We start from the raw sequence: 18,587 nt of genomic DNA on the forward strand, positions 1-18,587 counted from the left end.
CGTGAGCGGAGCGAAGCTTGCGGGACGGGATGGGCAACCCCCTGCCCGGGGGGGAAGGAATAAGGAAGGAAGAAATGACATCCCGGCTCCCGAAAATCCCGCGGCTGAGTCACGGCGGGCGGGCGGGGAGGCGGCGGGGCTGCCCGGCGGCGGCGCCCCCTGGCGGCGCCCGTCCGCGCCGGTTGTCACAGGCCGGAAAGTCCCGGCGCTCTGCCGGTGGAAATCCCCGGTGGGGGTTTTTTGTGTTGTGTTTTCAATCTCCTTTTTTTTTTTTTTTTCACCCGGGCGCTTAAACAGAAAGGGAAAAAAACAAGAGGCTGGGCTCAGCCCTTCATTCCGCAGCGGCGGCAGCGGCAGCAGCAGCAGCTCCGGCGGGGAGGCGGCGGAGAGGAGGGAAGGAAGGAGCCCCGGCGCGGTGGGGGTTGATGCTCGGTCCCATCGCCTCAGCCCCGCTGCTGAGCAGGAGTCACGGCAGGATCGGCCGGAGGAGAAGCCGCCCGCGGAGAGGTGAGCGCCGCTCTAGGCAGGATCCCGGAGCACTTTTGCAGGAGGGCGCCGCGGGGAGCGGGCGGCTCTGGCGGCGGGCTCGGCGCTAGCCCCTGTGCCGGCTCCCGGCCGGGCGGGGACGCTGTGCCCGCTGCTGCTGCGGCCCGGCCCCCGGGGGCTCCGCGGCTGCTGCGGCTCGCAGAGCGAGCACAGCGCGGCCGGGCTGGCTGCGAGTGCCGCGGGGAGATCCGCCCCGGAGCTGCGGGCTCCTTCTCCTGGGAAGCTGGCGGGCCGCGTTGAACCTTGCCAGCTTGCACGCCCAGCCCCCGGCGGAGCACTAGGGCAGGGAACTAAGAACGCGGAACGCTTACTGTGTGTATACCAGTCCTGTGGGATTTCAAAGAGCCCCGCTCCTCATCTTCTGATTTGGGGAAGAGTAGTACTGTGTTTTGGTTTGTACCGAGCAAAGACTCAGGCAGAAAAATCTCGGGGGGCTTAAAAGGTATTAAGCATGTTTGTTTTAGAAGTTTTAGCACTTTATGGAGAAGTTTATTACTTGCCGGTTTTCAGATAGAGGACAGAAAATGAAAATGACTTTATGAAACCATTGGCAGATCTCAGAACAGTATTCAGCTTTCCCAAGCCCAGCATCTTCAGCATTACACCTTTGGAAAGGATGCTGTCTCTAATTATTGTTTACAAGCCGTTCCTTTCTGGGAATTCCTAGTCATTACCTGTGAGAAGGTTAAAGTAGCATAGCACACAGCAAAGCACAGTAGACTATAAACTGATATAACTGTAGCTCAGTTTTCTACTTTTAAATGAGTCCAGCTAAATGTGTATTGAGCTCTGTTTGTTTCATCACATTGACTTTGAAAATAAGGGCTGCTTGGCTTTTGCCTTGGTTCACATTTATGACTGTAAATAGCACAGGCAGTAATTTCCACCTGTGGAGGGGAAAAAGTGCCAGTAGAGCATAGTATCGAATAATGTAGTTTCAGTAAATGCTTCTGTAAACTCAGTACTTTTTGTTACTTAAAGCTGGAAATAACCATTTCAAGAGTCGATGCTGGTAGTGCTTAGTCATGTGATTAATCTTTATTCGTGTAAAAAAAATCCCATTGACTCAATGTTTCTAGTAACATAAGTAAGTAATTCAGTACTTGGGTCATCTCAGAGCAAAGCAGAGCTGTGGTTATCACATAGATTAGTAGGGGGTTGTTTATATTTCCTTTTTAGAGTCATTCATACGTTTAAATGAAGGATTACATAAATAGCATGTGTAAAACTATATTGGCGAGGAGAGTGGATGAGAAAGTATGTAATTTTCATTTTAAGGCTGTGTGCTGGTGAGGGAATGATAAGAATATGCCATCTTTATTACCTAAAGGAAAGCTTTTCCATATGTTGCAAGATGCGACAGCTGTGCTCACGGTCCAGAGTGCTCTTAGGGTGTGTGAATGACATCACCCTAAAGCAGGACTTTGTAGCATCGCCTGTTTCAACTGTCTCTATTTAGGGCTTGTTGGGTTATCCTCTGTATCTCTCCATCAGCTGGTTCTCAGAGAGGTTATAGAGCTCAGCTCTTGGCACCTGGAGTTTGAGGTCCTCTCTCACCCTGAGAAGGTCTTTTCAAAAGCTTTGTCTGGGCATTTGGAGGTTGATGTTGCCAATGGAAGTGTCTGGATGAAGAGGAGAGAGCAACTATTTCCTTGGGGGAAAGAAGGTGCCAGAGCCCTTCTGTGCAGGAGGGGTCTTCTGCCTCCATAGACCTGGGAATGCCTTCCTGGTCAGTCTGTCAGGCTGGAGTTCTTCTTCCTTCTGTGCCTCCCATCTCCATGAGAAAACTTCCTAATAGTTGCATAAACAATTTTTAGTTGCTTCTTGTTTCCCTGTACTTGATGTCCAGGATTGATACACATATATGGCTTGATACTTGTCCCTAGATTCATAATCACAATGGTAGGTTCTCCTAATGTGACTAGTTGTACTCTAAACATTTTAAGCATGCATACTTTTATTTTTGAACAAAGCAAGAATGTTTGTGGACAGCATGGAGAGTCTCTCCCTGTAAAAACAGATTATTGTTGTTATTGTTATTCTTACTGCAGTGCACAGGGATTTTGAGGGATGTGGTCCCTACATTTGGCTCTAACTAGCCACAAAGTTAGTGTCCTCTGAGCAAGTATTTCATAGAGTGTAGCAGGTTTGAGGTTATGAGTTTCTTTTTTTGTTTTTCCTACTGTACCCCCTGAGGCCAGAGTTACTGAAGAAAGGGATGCAGGGCAGTAAACATTACATGTCCTGCTGTGGAAATATATTGGGGGTTTTGAGCCAAATGGAAATGCTTTTTCAGCTCTGTTGACTTACCAGTGAGTAATAGTGGCACTGCAGTCTGCACCCCCACACGGCACAAGCACTTCTGAGCCATAGCTCTGCCGCTCACAAAATACAAAGAGCTTCAAGAAAAGTAACCTAAGCCTGTCCTCCAGTGACAAATTCCTCATCCACCATATCTGGCCACTGTAAGTATGGGACTGATACTAGCACAGCCTGCAATTCTTTGTGCTCCTTCTGTACTCTTCTGACCATCACTGCTCAGAATGTGTGGGGCTGAGGAAATCTGAAATGGTCATTAACTGCTTTTTTTTTGGCATTTTATCAAAACAAGAGCTTGAAAGGTCTTGAAATTCAGCAAGTGCATATGGGATTACACTGTGCAATTATCAATTAGTTAAGTTTCCAGGATAATTTTCCCTTCCCTTGACCTTGCCTTCTCTTATCCTTATTTTGATTTAAATGCTTTTTTTGAATCATGGTGCAGTTTCCTTACTTATGTATAAATCCTCTTCAATATCATAGTAAATTATATTAGCAAATGAGTGGGATAAGCTGATCAGTGTCTGTATTTGAGTAATGCAGAAAAGTTAGTGAATGTGAGCTTTGAAAAAACTTATTATGAATTTAATATGAACTTATTATATTTGTTATTTATGAAAGGCTCATATGGGCTGCATCCACTCTACTTGTTTTAGGCAAAACTTCATCCAGAATCCCACGCTGAAAGTGCTGTGGGATTCTTCTCAGTCACTGCAGAAGTGATAGCACTGTGATAGAAGGACACTAACATGCCAATAAAAGGATCCTTTTTCATTTCAGATGTCTTCTAGAAACATGGCTGGCCAACACATCCTTCCTCAAGCTTTGTATCAGAGCAATATGCTGAAGGCTATGAAGATCAGAGAGAGGACACCTGAGGATCTAGTCAAACCTCCCAGTGGAATAATTCATCACTTCAGGACTATGCACAGATACACCATAGAAATGTTCAGAATGTGCCAGTTTTGTCCCCAGTTTCGGGAAATGCTTCAGAAGTCCCTGACTGACCAGGCTACCCAGACTTCACTAGAGTGCCACAGGAAGCTCAACTGGTGCAGGGAAGTTCGGAGACTCATTCCTTTGAAGACTAATGGTAAGTTTTGAGCAGGTCTTTGCACTCACAGTAAAACAGGTCATACAAATGTATCAGCTTTATTAATAGCATCTGAGTTCACATTACTGAAACAGAAGCACATGGCTTTAAAAATGTGCTGCCTTTCAATCTGTTTTGAAATTAAAATTCTTTCCACATGATGTGCTGTTCTGAGGCTGTAGCAGACCCTTGCCCCTTGCCAGTATGTGAATATTGTGGAAATTTCACAGGTATGTTCACAATATCAGTAACCTGTGGCACATCAGAGTCAAGAACAAGGCAGGGAAACTTGATTTGGAAGCTACTGCCTTCCCATGAATCTGACTCCTACTTGTTGGCTGCCTCATCGGAAGTGCCAAACATCCTTTACTGCCAGGCAAGAGGAGCCTTCAGATGCCTTGAGTGACCAGGGATGCATTCCCATGTATATTTAGCAGAAGCTAATATCCTTTCAATAAGCCCTGCTCTTGTAGCTGGCAGGCAATGCTTGCTTGCTCATCCAGCTTTAACAACAGTGATGGCAATAGCAGTCAGAACATGGAGCCTCCCAGGAACCTGACACTGCTGTCCCTGGGCTCAGCGCCCCACTCTGGGGCCTCTCCCTCATCCTCAGCTCCCTGCCTGGGTTTGCCAGCTCTTGCCTTCCCTAAGCACCCACTGCTAAGTCCCGTGTGTGTGACTGACACCCATCTTTGTGCAACACAAATTTTGCAGTGCCCTTTTCTCTCAACAGTCGGTGCTGGTTTCAGGACTTGTCTTTTGGGTTACTCTGTGTGTGTATTGCATCAAGTGCTACAAATGAAAAGGCACAGCAGTAGTGCCAAGATTTCCTGAACAGGTTATGTTTCTCCACAATCTTGAGCAGGAAACCTTAGCACATGACTGTAAGACTCACGGGCATTTTGCATGCAGTGGAGGAAAGATTCAGTAATGGCTATGACTTGTGGTCATGCAGCTGCAAACTTGGACTCAGGATTCCTTACAGCACAGGTTGCCCCTAACCAGGAACAATAGACTGGGACAGTGAGGACTTCAAGAAGATGAGAAATACTTACTATTTGCTCAAGGAGCAGATCACAGCAGTTATAGAAACACTGGGTGTGGTGGACCTGCAGCATTGTTGAAATCCATGTTGTGTTCTGGGTTTGCTTCTTTTCATATCTGCTTGTATACACATTGCCCTTATCTTCATAGTCCACATTTTTTTCTTTCCAAGTTCTGCCATATTTTTCAGTCTGACTCTACACAGCTGTGTTGTACAGAAGCCATAAAAATAGACTCACTGAGTAAATGTCACTGCCCAACCTAGAGCCTGATGCTGATGTGCATGTCTGTAACTGTTGTAGAGGCATTGACCTTCTGGTGGGCTTTTTGGGCTGCCTCTGCATTGGTGTAAAATCCTCATGATTGCAATTAGGTGTGTGCACAGAAGTCACGGAATCTTGAGCTTTGGGAGGATCAGAGTTGCAGCCAGGGCAGGCAGTGCTTTGCATGTATACTGGGAAGGTAACATCACTCCAGGTGTTGCATCTTTCACTCGAACAGATTTTCTAGGAAAATGGACAATGTGCACAATTTTTGCCCAGGGCAAAGAGTAACAGTTTTAGAATCCCCCATCTCCAGTCAATACAAATCCTGCAGGGGTTAAGGCTGCCTGGACAGACCCTTGTTGGTGACCACATTACATTCAGCAGCACTGCCCTCCTTCTTTGTCTCATGGCCATCAGCCAGTGTTACACGTGGGAGTAGTGTGGACTTGGATCCCGCCCATGAACAGGCGTACCTGTATACGAGGTGCTGAAATATTAGGGCAGGTTGAGGGAAGGCAAAGCAAGATTTGTGGTCTCCCCATACACTGAGCAGACAAAGAACTTGGCTTCAGTTCAGTGCTTCAGGGTCATTAAGTGCATGAGTAGGAGTGGCTTTGGAAACCTGTGGGTTATGCAAAGTAGTTGCATAGAAGGACCTTTGTAGGAGAAAGAAAGTAGATTGGACTGGAGGAGAGGATCTCTGAAAGAAGAGCAGAAGCCTGGAGAAGCCCTGTATTATCCCAGAAAACAACTTTATTTTTTTCTACCATGCGGTATGAAAAAATATTTTTTAAACATTTGGCTGCTTAACCCATAGATATGGGAAGAATAATTTAGTTCTCTCAGTTAATAGTGGACTTTCTTCAGAAGATTCTAGGTTTTTTTGTGATTAAGGTTGTAGCTGTTGAAACCAGAGAAAGTATCTCCTACAGGATCTTTTGATGTAGTATGTTTGTGAATCTGTGGAGTGGTGGGGTTTTCTTAATTAAAAAAGCCGTATTAATCACCACATAATTCTTTGCAGACATCTGAATGGAGATAGAAGGAAAGCAGTAGGAGGTACAAAAATCGAAACTGTTAGGGTTTTTTCTTCTTTTTTTTTTTTTTTATTGAAAAATTCCAGCATCTATTGGCTGAAGAGATTTCACTTGTATAATGAATTGGCATTCATTCCAGCTCGCCCAGCCACACCCCCTGGGAAAGTCCGAGGGAGGCCACACTGCACCCGCAGAACAAAAAGTACAACTGTTGCTCAATTGCTAGTCAAACGGTGTGGGGGAATTCCAAATGCTGTGTAAGGAATTTTGGGCAGTGCTTCTAAATAAAGAACCGAAAGTGAGCTCTCAGAGAGAGAAAAAAATTAGTCTTATCTTTGCTCTAGATTTTGCAAAGGGAAAATTTTAATGGGATTAATATGTCATCTTTCTTGGTCAGAAGGAAACACAGTCAGTTTTTCTGTCTTCTTGGTTGTTCCCTGATTTTTGAGCTCAAGTAAGCAGCCTGCAGAATTGAAGTAAGCTTTGCAGGACAGCATAAAATAGAAGACGGTTGGAGGAACTTGATATGCACCAATCCCATAACAATTTATGAAGCATTGAGTAGATTTCAAATTATATCTTATTTGGGAACTGGACTCTGTTGTAGGCTTTTCTCTGCAATTTCACAGAATAAGTAGTAAAAGTGTTCACTAATGGTGTAATTGAACTCATCATGTATGTGGCAAACTGGGTTTAATTCTTTTGTGGGAGTTCTTTGGGTGGGTTTGTTTGGGTTTTTTTCATGTGAGAAAAATCTAGTAGCTTTACCAGGGTTGATGTCTTCTATTCCAAGAAAATTGCTGTGGTTTCTTAGTATTATGTGAATCTGTTTACCACTGTGGTAGACATCAGACTTAGTTTTGCATCTAAGGATGTGACAGTAATCATTCTTGATATCTCCCTTTCAGGGGAGACATCCCCTTTTGAAGAAGATGGATAGAGATAGAATTTGAAACCCAGCCATAGATGTATTTCTTGTCACACCTTTTAATTAAGTTAGTTATCTCCTCTGAGTCTCAGTTTCCCATCTGAAACTGCAGAATATCACAATCCTTCCTACCTGTAAAGAGGAATTTTTCAATGCAAGGAGATTGTGTAAAAGAAAATCGAATCACTGTTTTTCATTGACTTAATTTTGTGTTTTTAAAACAGCCCTCTAAATAATATATGTAACAACCCAACACGCAATCATTTCTGAGAGGAAGGCCAGAGGTGTTCCTATGATTGCTTTACATAAATCACCTGCCATTCCCTTTCTGTCTCCTTTTTTATTACAATTCCTCCATCAAGCCAAGTGCCATCAAGTGCCAAGCAGTGCTCATGAGGGAATATGGTGTTACTATAATATTGTCTTAATGGTTTCCATTATCTCAACCTCATGCCATTGGGTGTATATTTGTAAAAACACCAATGAGGGAGATTTACATATTTTTTTTGTAATTTTAAGATGATTTTGTTGTGTTTAAAACGCTATTTCAGCTGTGTTTGACATTTGTAGTTGACCCTAAAATTTGGTTTGTGATATCAGTCAAAATTAAGTAAGATAGGTAAGGGGCATTGCTGGATGGCAGGTTAACTTGGTGCAGAGACAAATCCAGTAGGGAGGGAAGTTTTTTCTTTCTGTCTCTGAACAGAGACCATAACTCTGGTCTCCTTCTTTACCACCCTTCTGTCTGAGGCTTAGAGAGAAGTGCACAGGTAATATGCATAATTGAGGTATAATTCTACGTCCCACAGGCTTGTGGCATTTTATTTAAATAGCCATTTGAAAATAATGCACTCTTTCTTTTTTTTTTTTTTTTTTCAGGTGATGGAAATTGCCTTATGCATGCTGCATCACAGTACATGTGGGGTATAGAAGATATTGACCTTGTCTTAAGAAAAACATTGTTTAGTGCTCTCAGGGAGATTGACACACGGAACTTCAAGCTCCGCTGGCAGCGGGAGGCTGTTAAATCCCAGGAGTTTGTAGAAACAGGACTCCGTTATGACACCCGGGTAAGGCAGCCTGAGGGAGTGGTGCTGTTTTCTGAATGCTTGCCAGCATTGCCTTGCTGATTCTGTTTGCTTTGTGGCTTCATGGATGCTGCCATTAATGGAGAGCAGAAATAGTCTCCCTTTGGAGGAAATGGGAAAATGTGATTATTTGAGCTCTGCTGTGCTGCAGCTGGTTCCTGACCTCTGTGTCTTTGAACCATTGGTGACAGCTGTTTCTTTCCTCAGAACTGGGAGGAGGAGTGGGAATACCTCATTGAACTGACCTCCCCAGAAATATCTGGGGCTCAAAATAGACTTCCCTATAACGCGCTGGAAGAAATCCACATCTTCATCCTTGCTAACATCCTCCGAAGGCCAATCATTGTCCTTGCAGGTGAGTTGCCTGGCCAGTTATCCCACTGTGTTACTCTTGTGCTGTGTTAGTAATCTTAGTCAACAGGTAGATGCATTTCAGAACATGGTGTTTTCAGCAATTATTATAAAACCCCCAGCATACATTTTCTCTTGCCTGTAGTACATACTTATTTGTGTTTTCTTTTTCTTCTTTATGCAGATAAAGTGGTTAGAAGCTTAGAGTCAGGCTCCAGTTTTGCTCCTCTGAATGTTGGCGGTGTTTACTTGCCTCTCCTGTGGCCAGCTGAAGAATGCTACAGATACCCAATTGTGCTTGGCTATGACAACATGCATTTTACACCACTGGTGACTCTGAAGGACAGTGGGCCAGGTATTTTTCAAGTACCTCGTTTGGTATTTATGTTACTTCTTCAAAACCACTGTGCTGATAAAGCATTTGAAATGTGATCTGGTTTAGATTTGCATTTTTAAAGTTAAATTAGATTCATTTGAAATATATTCCTAAAATGTGAGCAGAAAAAGCTTTGTCTGTGAATCTGAGTAGAAACTAAAGGTTGCCTTCAAGATATTCACTGAAAGTAGAGTGCAACTCACCTGCTTGCAGGCTGGAATTGGTCAAAGGCTAACCTCCGCTTTATTGTGTTCTGGCCTCCTTTCCACATTGTAAGAGAAGAAGCTTTGAAGGATGCAGTCTCACAGAAGGGTACCACTGCCTGGCAGGACTAATAAAATATATGCTTTACCATTTTTAACACATCTCTTCTGAGTGGACAACAGTTCTCTAGGTTCAGGTTGCAGCATTATCCCACCAAAAGGCATAACAAACAAAGATCTACAATCCTGTTCAAGTGGAGAAGATAGTTGCTATGGGGACATTAAAACTACTGTGCAATGGGACTAAGTTTGTGATGTAGCTGTGTTTGCAACCTCCCCCTGCTTGGTACCATGGTACCATGCAGAAACTGGTGGTACCATGCAGAAACTCCTTGCTCTGCCCAGCTGTTCTCTCTCTCAAAAGTTTAGTGGTAGTATCTCCATGTGTTGTATTTTATGGTTATTCCTAACTGGCTGGTTATGTTTGTGTAAATATACGTACACACACACACACACACACACACACACACACACACACACACACACACATATATATATATCTGTGTGTTTTTGTGTGTGTATGTGCTAATCCATCTTGTTTCCCCACAGAAATCCGGGCTGTCCCTCTGGTCACCAGGGAGCAAGGCAGATTTGAGGATTTGAATGTGCACTTTCTGACAGATGCAGAAGAGAGGGAGAAAGAGCAGCTGCTAAAAGACTACTTGATAGTGATTGAAATTCCAGTGCAAGGCTGGGATCATGGTACAACTCATCTAATTAATGCTGCAAAGTGAGTGTCATTCCTGTTTCCTCAAAGTTATCTTATTTACAGAGGTGGGACAGGTTGGGCAGCCCAGTGTGTTCTTTTGGTCTTTCCTTCCTTCCTAGGTGGCCCATGTTTTTACTACCTGAAATATGAAACATTGGCATTACTGTTGATACGTTTTGAAGTAGTATGAGCTGAGGCCAGTCTAAATTTAAAAGCAAAAATATGTTCAAACTGAAACTAGCATTTTAGAGAAAAAAATCCATCTGATCAGTTTCAGTGACTTTTGGATTACACAGGAGGGTTGCTAAAAAGTAGTTAAATGCAGGAACTAGTTAGCTCAAGCTCTTGTGCTTTGTGTAAGGGCACATTGCATAATGGGCAGTTGGTGTAATTTTAGCTGCCCTGGGTAAAGTACTTGGCAGTATGTTCTGAGCACAGATGCCTCAACACCCTGGGCTGTTCCGTGTGGCAGCAGGCAGGAAGCTGTGGCCAGTAGAGGAACCAGCATCTCTGCTTGTCCCCCTGATGGTTGAGCATCAGGAAACATGCAGGGAGCAGCTGGCATCAGCTTCTTACATGCAGTGGGCACTGGCAGTGATGCCCAACCAGTCCCCTCAGAACTGATGGAGGGAGTAACTCCCTGTATCCTCTGTCTTTGCCTCCACTACCCCACGGAAAGAAATCTTCATGCCGTTGGCTGGCTCTGGTGTAGGGGCCTTGAAAATTGAAGTCCTTCTACCTGAAGCATGTAAGCACACGTAAAGGGTAGCACTTGAGCTTCCCTAGTTGCTCTGCCTAGATGTGCTCTGGAATATTGCCAGAAATGTTAGCTCCTCATCCTACCAACTGTGGCATGGTGAAACTCCGGTGTAGAGTTTTCCTGGCAGCTGGAGGCAATAAGGATGGTGTGATGGATGCTAGCATTTCACACACCACACTGAAGCCCCACAGTTTGTTAGAAGAATTCTGCTGGTAGATACAGACCCAACAGGGCAGAACCAGGAGGAGATTTCACAATAAACTGTATCATTATGCTCAGTTGAGCACTGATCCTCAGAGAAATTCACCATTTGGGGGACTTTCTGCTTCTGAGATTACCCATATTCTTTATGCAAACAGCTCTTAGAAAATCCTCACTTAGCAAAGCCTTTTAAGAATACTTCTGTTTAGCATTGTGTCAGGACATTTATTTCAGATGTGAAAGTCTCCATCACTGAACACCTGCTTTTAAAATTATTTCCATTTACAGCAACAGTGTACATCCCAGATCTTCTGTCTGAGTAATATGGATGTGCATTAAGTCTACATTTCCTTCCCACGTTGCTTATATTTGCTTCCACCCCCACCATCTGCTCTTTTCAACCACTGATACAATCTTCCTTTTTTGGCTGTCAGGTTAGATGAAGGCAACCTACCCAAAGAAATAAACCTCGTGGAAGATTACTTTCAACTGGTACAGCATGAGTACAAGAAGTGGCAGGAGAATGCTGAACCTGCTAGACGAGAGACATGTTCCAGGAACAGACAGGATCTGTCACTTTCCCAGCTCTCCCTCTTACAGATGAAATGTGAAACGCCAAATTGCCCTTTCTACATGTCTGTGAACACCCAGCCCTACTGCCACGAATGCTTTGAGCAGAGGTCCCAAGGAAGCAAAGGAAGAAAGCAGACCTCCAAAGCAGCACCTGAGAAGCTGAAGGCAGCTGGGTCAGGCTCCTCCCGTAGGGATACTTGTGAACCTGGGGGATGGACATCTGAAGGGCCTGTAACAGAGCCTCGCTCTGCGCCTCCGACTGCTCCGAGCCTTTTCCTGTACAGTGAAACCACAGCCATGAAGTGCAGGACCCCAGACTGCCCCTTCACACTGAATGTGCAACACAATGGGCTGTGTGAACGCTGCTACAACTCCAGACAGCTCAGTCCCTGCAACAACTTGGATGACCAGAGACACTTAAACTATGCCACATGCAAAATGTGCCGCCAAAAGGCCAAGAGGACCTTCAATGGTATATGCAGCACTTGCTTCAAAAGGTCTACAGAGCAGTCCCCAAATGGCAGTCCCTCTTTCCTGCCCACCTGCCACCAGAGATCAACATCTGACCCGTCCCAGATCTCACAGATCCTCCACCAGCACTCCTGCCATCAAGCTCCCAACAGCCATGGCAAGGAGCCCCCGCCACCAGCGCTGTCCCCCGAGGAGAACAGGGGAGGCAGCCTCTGTAGGAAACCTGGCTGCAAGTTTTTTGGGACACCACAAAATGAGGGCTTTTGCACGCTGTGTTTCTTTGAGTACAGGGAAAACCATGGTAAGTGGAGATGGAGTGAGCTTTGACACACTTTGGCTGCAGATCAGCCTCCTTGAACTGTGAAGTTCTGTGTGCACTGGGTGATAAAAGGGCAGGGGGGGATGAAAACAGTGTGAGGAGAAGGTGATTTTCTCTGTTACTATCCCATTGTCATGATTTAACCCCAGCCAGCAACCAAGCCCCACAAAGCTGCTCGCTCACTCTCCCACGAGCAGGCTCAGGTAGAGAAGAGAAAGTGTAAAAGCTGGAGAACTCATGGGTTTGGATAAAGAGAGTTTAATAGGAAAAGCAAAAACTGCATACATAAGTAAAGCAAAACAAAGAATTAATTCATTACTTGCTATGGGCAGACAGGTGTTCAGGCTGTGTCTTCTCCCACGCACTTTTGCCAGCAGGTCAGTGTGAAAAGCAGAAAAGGCCTTGGCACTGTGTAAGACCTGCTCAGCAATAACAAAAACATCTCAATATTATCAGCCTTGTGCTCAGCACAAATCCAAAACACAGCCCCATACCAGCCACTGTGAAGAAAATTAACTTTACCCCAGCCAAAACCAGCATACCATAAAGGGGCACATGGCAGCAGTATGAGAAATCTGTGAAATCCTTGTAAAACTTCTTTCAGCTTTGATGGAAGCAAAACCAACTTAAGAGGGGGTGGCTTTTGATACTCGCCATCATCCACTGCAATCATGGTTTGGTATGAATTTTCTTCACAGCTAGACAAATTATAGAGGTCAGTGAAGGAAATGCTGTAAATGTATGGAAGGTACTGAAATCAGTTATGTTAGGAAGGTGTTTAAAAAGCCTTGAAGACTCTGTAGATCTCTATCTGTTCTGGATGTAACAGGTATAATGCTCTGGAGTAACAACTGTAGTTGTCTTGACAAGCAGAGCAAGTAGAATTTGACTGTAGGTAATTAGCTTGTATTTTGGAGTAACTTTGGAGTGTGTTGGTACACTCTACCTTGAAATCTTCCTTGGTAATACCCTGCATGTGCATGCACGTGTGTTTAAAGACTGACTTTAAAAAGGGCAGTAGTCTGTGAATAAATCACAGCATGAAATCTTCATCTTTCATGCTGCTGCCCTGTTTCACAGGTAAAGAACCCTTAGGTGTAGAGGCTGAAAGGTGTATGTAAGAGACAATTATTACTTATCTCTTCAGACTATTTTATTGCTCGTAAGTTTGCTGATACAAATAAAGAAACATGGAATAGGTTGGGTTGGAAGCAACCTTTAAAGATCATCTAATTCAACCCCCCTGCTGTTGGCAGAGACATCTTTCACAACACTGAGCTTTCCACGTGCGTTCAGATTAGGGAACGTCTGTGCCAGCTTGCAATACCTTATTTTCCAGCATTGCTCACAATGAAATTTTTTTTCCTTCTGATTGTGGAATATATAAGATTGCTTCATAAGACTAAAAAGTATAATGCACTTTTTCCCCTTAAGCTCTGTACCACTGTACTTCAATTATCTAATGTGACTGAAATGGTGGAGGCTGAAATGGGTAGGTCACAGATGACAGTCAAAGTGAAGTCAAAGGTGAAATTCGTCTTGACTTCAGTGTGATCTAGGTTTCCTACTTAGAGCAAGTTTTTCCCAAATCATCTGTTTCAACAAATTGTGTCAGACTGCATTAGCATGCTTATGTATGTAACATGAAGAAAGATGTACCAACTGGGGGAGTCTCAGGATTGTCAAAAACCCATATTTGAGGCTAGTTGATACTTTAAATTTATTTTCATTTTTAAGGTGGAGAGCTTTTTGTAGCTGCTTTGGGTCATCAGATCTGTTGGGCACATTCAAACTGCTCCTGTTCATGCTTTGCTTTACAGACAGTGTTTTGCTGCGCCACCAGAGGAGATCTCAGAGGAAGTCTTCAGCAGCAGACCAGACGGGGAGCTCCGCTGCTGGCTTCCGTAACACCGTGTCCTGCCAGCGGCGCGACTGCGGCACCCTGGGCAGCACAATGCTCGAGGGCTACTGCCAGAACTGCTTCATTATAGCCCAGAACCAGCGATTCCAAGAAGCCAGAAGGACAGAAGAGCAGCTGGTGAGGCAGCCAGAAGTAAGTGTGAACTTCTCTAAATCTTCCTCTTGTTTAGCGCTGGATGTTTTTCTCTTGTGGAAGCAACTTGGAATCCATACTAGAAAATCCTCAAATGGCTGCATCTTAACTATCATGGAAAGACAAGCATAGAGCATATCATGAGTTTTTTCTGCTGCAGTTGAGCGGCCCTCATAAAAAGTCATTCTCAGTTTAGGGCTGTCCATGATCATGCTCAGTTTTACCTCCACTGGGATTTTGCCAGCAGTTCCAGTGGAAGCAATTGGACCAACAGCTAGGTTGTTTTGTTGACTGGGGAAAGATTTTCATTCTTACCCTTAGAGCTGTGCATCTGTGTCAAGGGGTTCAAGTTGCATTTTTGATTGAGTCCATCACAGATTGTCTTTGTCCTAGATAAGGTTTTTAATTCAGTTGGTTTTGGTCCTTTTAGAATTGAGGGTTGCCAAAGGTAAAAGAGCCAATATTTTTCCTAAGAAATGACAGAATTTGTGATTTTCTTTGGTACTGCACTTTGTAGAAGTGCCTGTGAACAATCCCCAGGTGGTTACCTATACAAACCACGAGCAGAGTAAAAAGGAAATGAAAAGCCTTTTGTGCTGCCAGCACAGCAGCTGACAATGTGTTTTAATATTTTTCAAGAGAACAGGGCAGCACAGAGGAGATGTGCAGCGAGCAGCATTGAGTGCCCAGAAGAGACAGTGTGCTGTGGCTTCGTGTAGAAACAGCCTGGCCTGCAGGAGTGACGACCTGTGCCCAGAGTGCCGGCGCCTGGGTCAGCTGCCACCGCCGGGGAGTGCCAGGGAGCCGGGAGCACAGGAGCCTCCCAAGCAACGCTGCCGAGCCCCTGCCTGCGATCACTATGGTAATGCCAAGTGCAACGGCTACTGCAACGAGTGCTACCAGTTCAAACAGATCTATGGCTAGTGGAGAACAAGAAACCAATACCAGCTACTTCCCTCCCTGAAATGGTGCTACGTCCAAAACACTTAACAGTCCTGTGAGTGGGAGGGTGAGGGGAAACATAAGCTGTCTGCTCAGATCATGTTTATTCCCAATAATGGGAATAAATTTCTACTTCCTCTAAACACTGCATACAAGGACTGCTGAGAAGGTCACATTGCCTTCTGCACAGAGCTCCCGTTCATGACTAAGCTCCTACAATGCCATATTTAATTCTTGGACTTCCCAGGAGGAAGTATGAAGCATTTGAATCCAAAGAACTTCCTAGTTCTGCCTGTTTCTCAATACCTCCCCTCTCCCAGGGAAGGAGCCATGTCTACTGTCAGAGGTGCAGGACATTTTTATGGCTGCATACATCAGTCAGGGGCAAGTCCTTCCTGAATGGGATTACCCAGGACAGACTGATGCTACTTCCAGTTGACATCTGAAGAAACGTGGTTTGGTTTGCCCATGTCCTCGCTATTCTTACAGAACTCACAGGGCAGGAGCTCCCACGGGCATTTAGGGATAACAGTGAGCACTTCTGTGTTTGCAGAGCCCTCAGCAAACCACGGCCAGAAACAAGACCAGCACTGATCTGCTCCTTTAACATGCTTAACCTAACCCAATTTAGACCCTTTCCCAAATCGCAAGACAGCTGGAAAGACAGAAGTTGCAGAAGAAATGCATGTGATGGTGAAAATGTATCCTGCCATTTTCCACTTGTGTGGAAGGAATTACCTCCAAAAGACAAGAAAAACCCCAAAGCCCTTTGTCTTCACTTCTGAAACAAGATTGGCTCTTGTCTTTCTTGCACTGCAAATGTCAGGAGTATGATTGTGCTGTTTGTACCCTCCCTCCCCATTTCTGTCACACTTTTTGTCATCCTTAATGTGATTCTGTTACCATGCAAATAGCTGGGAGCTCAGTAACAAGAGTTCTTCAGGGCTGAGATTGTACTCCTGAAGTTTATGCATCCATTTCTCAATCTGCAGTAATTTCTTTAGCAACCTCAGCTTTACCACTGAGCCTGTTACCTGCTTCTCTCTTCTCCTTTTACACCTTTTAAGTTTTTAGCATCTGTTTTGCTGCTATGATTTTGGAGGTGAGATCTCTTCTAACTTGCTTCTCAAGTTTAGAATCTTTTTCTAGTTACTAAAAATCTGTTTTCTAAAAAGAAAAAAAAAAACTCATCACTTATTTCTGTTAAATTTTATATATTTTGCGAACCTTAATGTGAACATATGTTTTATTAAAATATTTATATTATTTGATACAATGCAATTTGAAATTTGCACAGCCAGGATTTTTTTTTACATATATTTACTCTAGTGTTGAAAGTTACAAACTTAAATGTATAAACTTTCTCTGGTATAAAGAAATAAATTATTGAAGGATTGAATTTGTTATTTTTATATCTATGCGAGAGAGCACAGTTGAGGATGGGACACCCCCAGAAGGAAGCCTTTCTGTTCAGCACTACCATTCAGCCTGTTACTGCTCCTTGGTGCAGATGATGCAGCCAAGTGCTTTGAAGAGGTGATAGATAACTTGCTGTAAGTGGGTGTTCTCTCAGAAAGGGCTCTTGGTTCTGTTGAAGGACCTGGGCGTAGGGAGTTCATTCCTGTGAGTGCAGAGCATTTTCAGACCCCAGAAGAATGAGTGTGGGGAGTATGGATGGTGCAGGAGCAGACTGCAACAAAACCTAAGCCACACTGGCTTGCCTTGGCTTTCTGTGTTACTCCATCAGTTATTTCAGGAATTCCCAACAAGTGGTGCTTGAGTGCCACCCTGGGAGGTGGTGGTGGCAGCACGTGATCCCAGCCTCCACACAGCTGTGTGTGCAGCCCCAGAGGCACAGACCAGGCCTACAGCCTTCCCTCTGCCAGGGACAGCAGGGAAGCCCTGGCATTGGAGTTGCTCAGGAGTTCATGAAGAGCAAGTTGCCAAAAACTACATGAAAGCAGTGTTTTCTTCTTATCCCATGTTCAGCCTAGCCCAGCCTCCTTGCCAGGGGATTTCTGCACCATGACTCCTGTACTGGCACTCAGGTGTTTCAGGCCTCTGCCTAAACAGGCAGTACTGTACACTATCATGGCTTCTAGGTGTTGCTCATCACCTGAAACAAAAATATGAGCCCAGGCTGCAAACACCCCTGTGCAGTCGAGGACACTTCCAAGGAGGCTGACCTCTCAGCTCAGTTGCCATCTGTCCTGGTTAAATCTTTTAGCCATAGCCCAGCTCCTTCTGCACTCACAGAGCTTACCTCTGCTTTCATAGCATACAAGCTAGAAGTCAGCCTACACCCCCCAGAGCACAGCCTGCTGGACCCACCAACCCCATCTCTACAGCATATTTCTCTTTTACAAAATCTGACTGTTGACCAGTGCACACCTTACCCCTTCTTTACAACTTATGCAACTCACACATCCCTGTGATTCACTGAATTTTGCACCAGGCAGACACCTCAGTGGTGAAAGAACAGGCAAAGATTGGGTGGGATGTCTGCAGCCAGGCAGCAGGAGATGGAGGCAGCTCATGGCATCCATTCTCAGCAGCCACCAGCCCCCACCACTGAAAAGACAGAACCTCCATCATGACACCCTCAGTGTCAGGAGGCTGATTTACTCCACTTGCTATTAATTGCAGCTTCAGAAGAGAGGAAGGATTTCAGATGAAATGCCCCAGATCCCAATGATTTTTCTCTGCTGTTTTCTGGGCCCATTACTCATAACCCTTGTGTCACATGAGGCTGGTCTCATTCTGAAGCTCCCATGTAAATGAGTGCCCAGCCTGTCTCTTGTGATTTACTTGTGTGGGAACATTAAAGGTAGTGGGGCCTTTTTTTATAAATACTCTGGTATTTCCCTTATGTCCCTAGGGGATTTTGACCCTCTTGATGCTTTCTGCTCTTTGCCCAGACAACTCTTCAAGTTCATCTATTTTTCCTTCCTGTTCTGCAAGAGAGGACTTTTATTTGGAGTCTCCCTTTTTGTGACCACTTCACTTAGAAAAGAAGGCTCTTTTGTAAGACACATATCTGTGATTGCCAGAGATTTTTTCCTTAGCAGAAAGGCAAAACTAGTAGAGAATCATAGAATTGTTAAGATTGGAAGAAATTGCCAAGATCACTGAGTCCCACTGTCAACCTAATACCACTAAACCAAGTCCCCAGCTGCCACATCCATGCCTTTTTTGAGCACTCCCAGGGATGGGGACTCAAACATTTTCATGGGCAGGCTGTTCCAATG

General features: G+C 44.6%; 1 protein-coding gene across 1 annotated transcript; it reads left to right on the forward strand.

Annotated features, from left to right (window-relative positions):
- The first annotated feature begins 341 nt into the window (after nt 1–341).
- TNFAIP3 (TNF alpha induced protein 3) lies at nt 342–16,728 on the forward strand. The gene is made up of 9 exons (XM_036379301.2): nt 342–507; nt 3,646–3,958; nt 8,113–8,303; nt 8,529–8,676; nt 8,857–9,027; nt 9,861–10,041; nt 11,416–12,326; nt 14,165–14,397; nt 15,037–16,728. Exons 2-9 carry the CDS (start codon nt 3,646–3,648, stop codon nt 15,319–15,321), a joined length of 2,433 nt encoding a protein of 810 aa, XP_036235194.1. The 5' UTR covers nt 342–507; the 3' UTR covers nt 15,322–16,728.
- Nucleotides 16,729–18,587: the final 1,859 nt, after the last annotated feature.

This window comes from Molothrus ater, chromosome 3, assembly GCF_012460135.2.
Source record: "Molothrus ater isolate BHLD 08-10-18 breed brown headed cowbird chromosome 3, BPBGC_Mater_1.1, whole genome shotgun sequence".
NCBI classification, from domain to species: Eukaryota; Metazoa; Chordata; class Aves; order Passeriformes; family Icteridae; genus Molothrus; species Molothrus ater.